Genomic DNA, 10,000 nt, shown 5'->3' with positions numbered 1-10,000 from the left:
AATGCATACTTCTGTACACGGACAAGACACGCACACCCCACGCGCCCATTTGAGGGTATTTGTGTCTCTGCCATCATCCGCCCGGGGCAGTTGGGTACCTGCTCAGTGTTGCCAACTGCTACCCGGGCTTTCTCTTCCCTCCTTCCTCGACAGATAACAGAATTGTGACCTTTAGAATTCTCACTCTTATCTCAAATCTTATCGCCTCCCGGAACAAAATATGTAAACTGCTTTATGAATCACCCTCTTATTAACTGTCATGTCAACAGTAACTGCATGAAACCCTTAAAAAAACACCAATCGTAAAAAAAAGATAAAACAAAAAATAAAAAGTTATGATTCTAGATATAATGAAATAAACAAGCCAGAACAAATGCAATTTCCCACACAAGTTCGGAATCACGCCATCATTACTCCACGTCAAGCCTCTGCTATCCGCACAGACCAATAACTTATATTCCTCTCCGCCTTAGGTTAAGTTACTTATACTGGCTTGAGCATTCGAGCGGGCGCCAAAAGAGACCGCTTTAATTAAGTTTTAATTGTTTTAATTAAGGGAAGGAAAGGGGTCTATGCAATTAGTCTTTGCTTCATTTTAATTTCAACGTAGACAGGTCTAATACATGTCTGGATGAAAACACACACACAATGCGTGCAGTATATGTATGCATAATTGTATATAGGCATATATGTATGCATATAGGTATACAAGAATGAATATAGGTATATATGTATGTATATAGGTATATATGTATGTATATAGGTATATATGTATGTATATAGGTATATATGTATGTATATAGGTATATATGTATGTATATAGGTATATATGTATGTATATAGGTATATGTTTGTATGCTTGTGTGTATGTATATATATAAATATATATATATGTGTGTGTGTGTGTGTGTGTGTGTGTGTATGTGTGTATATGTGTGTATATGTGTGTATATGTGTGTATATGTGTGTATATGTGTGTGTGTGTGTATGTGTGTGTGTGTGTGTGTGTGTGTGTGTGTGTGTGTGTGTGTGTGTGTGTGTGTGTGTGTGTGTGTGTGTGTGTGTGTGTGTATGTGTGTGTATGTGTGTGTGTGTGTGTGTATGTGTGTGTGTGTGTGTGTGCATGCGTGTGTGCATGTGTGTGTGTATGTGTGTGTGTGTGTGTATGTGTGTGTGTGCATGTGTGTGTGCATGTGTGTGTGTGTGTGCATGTGTGTGTGCATGTTCGTGTGCATGTATGTGTGCATGTATGTGTGCATGTATGTGTGCATGTATGTGTGCATGTATGTGTGCATGTATGTGTCCATGTATGTGTGCATGTATGTGTGCATGTATGTGTGCATGTATGTGTGTATGTATGTGTGCATGTATGTGTGCATGCATGTGTGAATGCATGTATGCATGTTCGTGTGCATGCATGTGTGCATGTATGTGTGCATGTATGTGTGCGTGTATGTGTGCGTGTATGTGTGCGTGCATGTGTGCGTGCATGTGTGCGTGCATGTGTGCGTGCATGTGTGCGTGCATGTGTGCGTGCATGTGTGCGTGCATGTGTGCGTGCATGTGTGCGTGTATGTGTGCATGTATGTGTGCACGTATATGTATATATATGCATATGCATTTGTATGTATGTATGCACATGTATATGTTTGTGTGTGTGTGTGTGTGTGTGTGTGTGTGTGTGTGTGTGTGTGTGTGTGTGTGTGTGTGTGTGTGTGTGTGTGTGTGTGTGTGTGTGTGTGTGTGTGTGTGTGTGTGTGTGTGTGTGTGTGTGTGTGTGTGTGTGTGTGTTCGCACACCCCCCCCCCCCGCACACACACACGCGAACTTACATCACGGTGTCGCAAACTGTTAATGAAGGTCTCAGTACACTTCCCTGTATAATTCATCAACACTTTCGCCTTGGCAATATCAAACAAACTACGAGTTTCTACGCCATGAAATTCCTCAACGTATCTTTTGTGCTTCAAGTCGAAATGACCCTCCACTTAATTTTTTGAAGCGGGCAAACGTATGAAACCCCGAAGAGAGAAGGAAAGAATGAAAGGAAAATCAACCTACACAAAACAATAACACAAAAGGAAGAAGAAAATAAGAGTAAGCAGTCAAGACGGGACACAGCGCTCCCGAAGCCGATCAACCTAAGCATCAACAAGGGTGGAGTTCACACCATGTCCCTCTAAATCTGACCATAAAAACAAATTCCACAAAAGACAGCATGGATAAAGAAGAGTTTAAAAACTACCAATCAACAGTACATTAAAATAACTCCAACAAAAAGGATTCTACTTACCCTGATGTTACCGCAGAGACTCTCGAGCTCGTCCTCCTTGGTGACCAGCCCTTGCTGTGACCCGGACACAAGCGTCACCCCCACGAGGGCGAAGTAAGGGGCCGATTCCCCGAACACCAATCGCTTGGTAGCCCTCCGGCGCGCCTCCGCCCACAGGGGAGCCGAGACCTTCCTGACGAAGCCCTGCACAAGCCGGGTCGTCACGGGGCGCAGGCGACTGACCACACCGCTCGCGGCGAGGGAGGAGCTGCTCCCTACACTAGCACCATTTTGACTTCCGACGAATTCCGCCACCGGGACACCTACCCCTCCACCCCCTTCACTCTGCCACTGGATGGGGAGGAAAAATCATTACAGCACGGATACATTGGTCATTGAAGGAATAGGTTATTGAAGAAATAAGGTGGGAGGGGAGGGGAGGGGAGGGGAGGGGAGGGGAGGGGAGGGGAGGGGAGGGGAGGGGAGGGGAGGGGAGGGGAGGGGAGGGGAGGGGAGGGGAAGAGAGGGGAGGGGAAGAGAGGGGAGGGGAAGAAAGGGGAGGGGAAGAGAGGGGAGGAGAAAAGGGAAGAGAAAATAGAGGAGAAATGAGAGAAGAGGAAAAAAAAAGGAGATACGAGGAGAAAAGTAGAGACGGGGAGAAAAGAAGAAAGATAAGGAGAAAACAGCAGAGAGGAGAGAAGAGAGAAGAGAGAAGAGGACAGAGGAGAGAGGACAAAGGAGAGAGGGAAGAGGCAAGAGGAAAGAGGCAAGAGGAAAGAGGCAAGAGGCAAGAGGCAAGAGGCAAGAGGCAAGAGGCAAGAGGCAAGAGGAAAGAGGAAAGAGGGAAGAGGGAAGAGGGAAGAGGGAAGAGGGAAGAGGTAAGAGAAAAGAGAGAAGAGAGAAGAGAGAAGAGAGTAGAGAGTAGAGAGTAGAGAGAAGAGAGAAGAGAGAAGAGGAGAGAGAAAACGGGGAGGAGAGAGGAGAGTGGGGAGAGAAGAGAGGAGAGAGGAGAGAGGGGAGAGAAGAGAGGAGAGAGGAGAGGAGCGAGGAGAGAAGAGAGGAGCGAGGTCCGAGGAGCGAGGAGCGAGGAGCGAGGAGAGAGGAGAGGAGAAGAGAGAAGAGGATAGAGGAAAGGGGGAGGAGAGAGGAGTGGGGAAGGAGAGAGGAAAGGGGGGAGGAGAGAGGAAAGGGGGAGGAGAGAGAAGAGAGGAGATAGGAGGAGAAGGGGGAGAGGAGAGAGGAGAGAAAAGGAGAGAGGAGAAAAAAAGGAGAGAGGAGAGAGGAGAGAAAAGGAGAGAGGAGAGAGGAGAGAAAAGGAGAGAGGAGAGAGGAGAGAAAAGGAGAGAGGAGAGAGAGGAGAGAGGAGAGAAAAGGAGAGAGGAGAGAGGAGAGAAAAGGAGAGAGGAGAGAGGAGAGAAAAGGAGAGAGGAAAGGGGGAGAGGAGAGGGGAGATGGGGAGGAGATGGGGAGGATAGAGAAGAGAGAAGAGAGAAGAGAGAGAGAAGAGAGAAGAGAGAAGAGAGAGAAGAGAGAAGAGAGAAGAAAGAAGAGAGAGAGAGAGAAGAGAAGAGAAAGAAGAGAGAAGAGAGAAAGAGAGAAGAGAGAGAAGAGAGAGAGAGAGAGAGAGAGAGAGAGAGAGAGAGAGAGAGAGAGAGAGAGAGAGAGAGAGAGAGAGAGAGAGAGAGAGAGAGAGAGAGAGAGAGAGAGAGAGAGAGAGAGAGAGAGAGAGAAGAGAGAGAGAGAGAGAGAGAGAAGAGAGAGAGAGAGAGAGAGAGAGAGAGAGAGAGAGAGAGAGAGAGAGAGAGAGAGAGAGAGAGAGAGAGAGAGAGAGAGAGAGAGAGAGAGAGAGAGAGAAGAGGATTTATTTGAGGGAGAGAGGGAGAGAGGATTTACTTCTCTGCCAATAGCTCTAAGAAGGCTGATATAATTTGGTTCTCCTAGACAATCACTTAGTAAACGTCTAAAGGTCACTGACTAAGGCTGTACTGAAAGGTTGTAATCAATTTTTGATGACTTTATGTTTGGCTCTATATATCTTCATACAGAGACCTATAAGCTGTAACAACAACAAAGCCAAATATAAAACTATCTCTCTTTTTACCACCTACAAACATTTATCTTTAAGTTTCACTGAAACTCACAATACAAATCAACACTCCAAGGAATAATATATTTACTTTCTCATATCTTCTCAATATTAGAAAAATTACAATCCAATTTTTACACTTCGGCATTACATACAATACATATTCAGCATATGGTGGTAAATGATATCGGTTCAAGTAATTGAAGATGAATTATAAAATCCCAATAAGTTAGCAGTGTATTATTAAAAACAAATAATTATCTCTAAGGATCAATTCAAAACTGCTTTTGCTTTATATTTCATTACTCCCCACTATCACTGTGGCCTCCTTACCTTTACCCTTTCATCAAAGGCAAACAACCTTATTCACAAATGTTCAGTAGGATAGAGCTTTGAGTGGTCCTTTATTTAATGGCAAACCACCATGGTGGTCCACAAGCTCTATCTTGCTGTAATATATATGCTGAACCTTGCTATCCATTCACCACAGTAATGAAGGCAAGCACTTGGTGTACCGTTTATAAGCAAATAAGGGCTTAACTACCCTTTTCGCAATTTATATATATATATATATATATATATATATATATATATATATATATATTTGTGTTGTATTACGTGTTCTTTACACGTATTACTTCCTTTTCTCCATCACTGTGAAATCCTTTTTTTAAGATTTATCAAAGGACATTTCTACAGTATATCTGTCATTAATATGAATCAGAAGCTACATAAGCATTAATGTATGCCCTTCACAGATTTCTTTATGCTTTTAATGATATCACTAACAATCGATATTTCCACCTAACTTTTAATAAAAAGTGACAAAGTGAAACACTCCATCTACATTATTTGCAAACTGTCTTTCTAAAAACTCAAAAGGCATGATATAGAAAAAAAAAAAAAAATTTCCTTTGGTCAAAAAATGTTTAAATTAAGTCTTTCATATCAATTACATCTCAAATCCTTAACTTACTGATAACAAACATGCCTTACATAAGCCATTGTCTTTTTTATTACTATTATGATAATTACTTACAAGTGGACCACATCAAGCCATGCAGTGGCTTCCATACTTTATGATTTGGCAAAGGCCAACAAACTTAAACATTAACAATCTGGCAACAGAATTTGCACTAGTTCCTTATTTGAGGATATATTGTCAGGAAGTTCTATAATCTGTGAATATAGGTGATGGAGGTAGCTATGCTCAAAGTGAAGATACCACAGCTTCACTTGATGCTTAGCACCACAGACTTTAAAAAGAGACTCATGGTTTACTTCAATACAAAGTTTACTGTAGCTGTTATAATTCTTATGTGTTTCTAGCTTAATAGCAAATATCAAAACCATCCAATATGAAAAAATAATATAGTAGCTCCTATAAAATTAACTTGAAAACAGATAGGCAAGGCCGGCATAAGTACTTGAGCCGAAGGGTCTAAGGATATGAGTATAGTCAAAGAGTCAATTCAAGAGAAGACAGAATATGAAGATGCTGACAATGATAAGGTAATTGTCGAGGACAAGTTAAGCAATCCTCATTTGCTATTTGCTTCATGCTCTGGCAAAAGTTAACAAACCAGCAGCATTTATATTCGGACAAGGTAGAGCTTGATTGGGTTTCTTTTATATGATAATTACCAAAGAGTGCCATTTTGGTGCATTTACAAGAGAGTATTGCTCCTTCATTTATATCTTCCCACAGCCCTAATTTGGCTAAGTGCCTGATGAAGTAATTCTTTTCTACTAGTAGCAATACTATATAATAGGTGTATATTCAATACTAGTAATGAAAAATAAATAAATACCAAAAAATAAATAAATACTAAAATCATTAATATCATACTATTTACTTTTAGAAACTAACACAACAAATGGTGCGAGGACCCACCTTGTTCAGCTTGTGGCGAGCGTCAGGGGCGCGGGTTTGCTGACGGGGCACGAGGGTGACCTGCCTCTTTTGGGCGTGCTGGAGGACTCGACGGCCCTGCTCCACAGCACTCTCCACCAGAGCCCTCACGCTCCACATCTTACCCTCAGCCTCAACCCGCGCCGCCGCCCACAACCGGGGCCCCCCTCCAACACGTAAACCCCACACCCCCACCGCGACTTACTAATCGAGGTCCTCCTCCACTTCGAAATGACATTACACACAGGGCCCTGTCGACAACGGCCGACAGGGCTTGGAACCTACTGCACGGATATCCCGCTTGAAGGACACAGTGTAATAGGGGATCCCGATCTATCCCAGGGCTACGCGGGAGAGGACGGACAAGGGTAGAAACTGCGCACTAGACTTGTAAGGAACTCGTGTCTCACTGCTCGCCTCGGCCGCCAGCTGATCCGCCACAACACGCGAGGCCCCGCCCCTGCGACGGTGCCACGTTCTCTTATCTTCGGCAGGGATTATACGTGTCCATGGTATTTATCTGTTATTTGAGGTTATGGGTAAATTATTAATTGTCATGATTGACTGAGTAAAGGTATTTCTTAGGGCGGGAGGTAATATATTTTATGACATCAGTTTTGCTGTCCAGGTGACTCTTAGCTGTATGCCAAGCAAAACCAATTAGTGAAGTCGTTCAGTAATCCATAACGACACATGGTATTATCCCAAACAGAGAAGTTACTATAGTCACATAAAGGAGTAAGTGCTACTTTGTTATTCCCTGCAATACTAGTGATCCCATTCTTTATTTAGTCAACCAACATGAATCAAACATGTCAAAGTCGTCATGATTGAGAACCTTTTGCTTTATCTTCAGATGATTCTGGATTTTTTTTTTTTTTTTATGTAACAAACAATATTCAGAAAGACACGTTTGTTTCTTTCCAGTCTCTTCCGTACAATATATAAATCATGAATTTACCGTGGATACGTTGTTACGGAAACTCTAAGGTCACACAATACCCTCTTCCAATCAGGTACGGGCAGCTTTGCCAAAATGACGCAAGACCGTCATATTTGATCATGATCATGAAGCATGCCATATATAGTTTTTAAAAATGTCAATTTAGTATCATTTGACGTATCATAGTATGTATACTTTGTGAATATTAAAATAGCTCATGATGTTTGAATATGATTTTCATCCATATAAACTACACACACATATGTGTGTATATGTGTATATATTTGTATATATATATATATATATATATATATATATATATATATGTGTGTGTGTGTGTGTGTGTGTGTGTGTGTGTAGTAGTAGTAGTAGTAGTGATGGGCGATACTCATTTTTTTGCAATTGACTACTTTGAAATTATAATCAATTACTGAGAAATTTTACGCTGTAAATGATTACAAGTAATCGATTGCGCCGATTTGGTGGAGAAAGTATTGTTTGAATCTCTCTGCAGATTGCCTTGTTTGCCTCGTGTGACATTTTGCTCAGTCAAAGGAAGGATTTCGAAACTCATTTTCAATAAATTTATTTTGTGCAGTCTTGTTTTTTCTAACACATACACACACATATATATGTGTGTATGTTTATATATATATATATTTATATATATGTACATTTATATGTGCATATAAAGATAGATATATAGATATATGTATATGTGTGTGTGTGTGTGCACGTGTGCTTGGTGTATTAGCATAGATGGGTGTGTGTGTGTGCTCAATATTAATCTAGTGGGATGAAATGCTTAATAATGATGATATTGATAATATTAATAATAATAACAGTTATCATTATTATTGTTATTATGGTGTTGATGATAGTAATAATGATAATAGCAATAGTTTTAATAATAATCTATATCATAACACATGAGTTGAAGTTGCTTCAGTTTGCTGTAAAATGGGGTAATGACTGCCTACATAAATATAAAAAAATCACACACATATGAACTATAGAATCTGCAACAACTTTAACTCAACACGTCAAAAAACAAACCAGTGCCATCACAGGGGGAAACGAACTCCACACATCATTACAGTGGTGGCAGCGGTGGGATAACGCACCACACGAAGCCCTCCAAAGACAATTTATTGACTCGACTTCTGTCCCTTCAAGACATCATTTTACGACATCTGCTGACTTCTAACATATGCTACAGTCCTTTAGTGTTCCCTGCCGAGCTAACATCATTCCTCCCTCACTGCACAGAACTTCAACACTTGTTGCAGTTGCCTAATGCCTGCAACATCAATCAACACTGCCCTGCCAGTACCTCAAGTTGAGTTCATTTATCCTTGCTGTTTACATTTGTTTAGGATATTCCATGTCCCTTTATTTCGTTTTCTTGTTAATCTAAGTCGTTGATGATATATGAATCAACACGATTCTGAATATTTCCTCCGTTGTTTGCATGTGTTCAATGATTATAAGAAAATCGTTCCTGTTTCCTAGCGTGCTACTACTCTTAATGATAATCCTGCATTTTCGCATGCAGCTAGTCTCATTTCCCAGAGGGAAATATATTCTATGATCTATTTACCTACATTTTCATAGGAACATATGTTGTCCTATGCTCTTGCACATGAATTATACATGCTGTTTTCATGGAGAATCATTCCTGCAGTTTGCATTAAATTCTACAACCTTCAATCTTTCAGATGAATGTTGCAATTAACACTCTATTCTAAATCCTTGACATGTTGCTTCCAGTCGTTTCCTAATCGTTTAGAGTTCGTGTTGATATTGTAACTCCCTGAGATATAGCATTATGTGTTCTGTTGCGAAGACATGGTACTGTTGTTTCCGTATGTTGTCCTCAGAGCCAGACGCCCTGTGTTGAAGCCCATTGCCGACCTTGACTCTCGGATCACCACATCGCTCCCCTCGCCGCCGATCCCTGGTGCGCCAAATCTCGCTCACCCCGTTAATGAGCCTATCTGGCGGATGCCCTCGCTCCCGCATCACCTGCCGATGCCGGTCTGTCTTCTACTGTACGTCGCTGCAACTCCGGTCGTGTTATTCTGCTGACATCACCGCCGCCTGACGTACTCGCCGCATCTTGCCTCCCTCACACCTGTTTCCCTGTGCTGGTGACCCTGTCGAACTTCATGACACCATCGCCATGCTGTTTCCTTCTCTCACGAAATGAAGAATCCTTATCACTGACGACGAGACCTACGAAGACCTCGTTCTCAAGATTCTCAGCTCAATCCTCGTCTCCTCATAACTTGGTCTCCCATGATTTTTTAGACCAGTGTGCATGTCACTTACAACTGACATGGCACTTGACAAGTTAACTGTGTATTCCAGTAATCCTGTGGAACGATTGACGAGCTCCGTAACTGATCACCACTACTGCTTCCGCCAAGACCACCTGCGCTTCAGAACAATGACCTGTGTGAACAATCCCAAGGCCACCGACCTTAGGAATCACCTTTTTGACCTCATCTGCAAGGACCGAGACTCCTTGCATCACCGCCGTCGAGAGTTCATCTTTAGCATCACTCACCGCAGCTAGATCGAGGACAATCCTCACCCTTCCCTTCCGACGGTACAGAGCACTCTATTGGTTATCACCTATGACAACTTGGACCTGCGCCCACAACTGAACGCCATTAACAAAATGCGTCCAGAGCAAGCAATTCCAACCCTTACCATCACTCTCGCTGATCACCTTATAACTATGTATACTTATATATTGATTATACTAAAAATATTTGTTAGAAA

At 41.9% G+C, this 10,000-nt stretch overlaps 1 protein-coding gene and 1 long non-coding RNA gene across 2 annotated transcripts in view; one reads left to right on the top strand and one right to left on the bottom strand.

Annotated features, from left to right (window-relative positions):
* Positions 1-6,659, bottom strand: part of LOC125041636 (serine/threonine-protein kinase Pink1, mitochondrial-like) — a 33,793-nt gene extending 27,134 nt beyond the window's left edge. The window contains exons 1-2 of the mRNA XM_047636702.1: positions 6,253-6,659; positions 2,294-2,623 (exon numbers count right to left, since the gene is read on the bottom strand). Of these exons, the coding sequence (XP_047492658.1) occupies positions 2,294-2,623; positions 6,253-6,390 (468 nt within the window). The 5' untranslated portion in view covers positions 6,391-6,659. The remainder of the gene's footprint in view (positions 1-2,293; positions 2,624-6,252) is intronic.
* A 17-nt stretch (positions 6,660-6,676) lies between these two features.
* Positions 6,677-10,000, top strand: part of LOC125041637 — a 3,493-nt gene continuing 169 nt past the window's right edge. The window contains exons 1-2 of the long non-coding RNA XR_007116309.1: positions 6,677-6,782; positions 8,483-10,000. The exon at positions 8,483-10,000 is cut by the window's right edge and continues 169 nt beyond it. This is a non-coding gene — a long non-coding RNA (uncharacterized LOC125041637). The remainder of the gene's footprint in view (positions 6,783-8,482) is intronic.

The sequence above is a fragment of the Penaeus chinensis genome, chromosome 31 (assembly GCF_019202785.1).
Source record: "Penaeus chinensis breed Huanghai No. 1 chromosome 31, ASM1920278v2, whole genome shotgun sequence".
NCBI lineage: Eukaryota > Metazoa > Arthropoda > Malacostraca > Decapoda > Penaeidae > Penaeus > Penaeus chinensis.
This window is presented reverse-complemented; position numbering and strand designations above follow the sequence as displayed.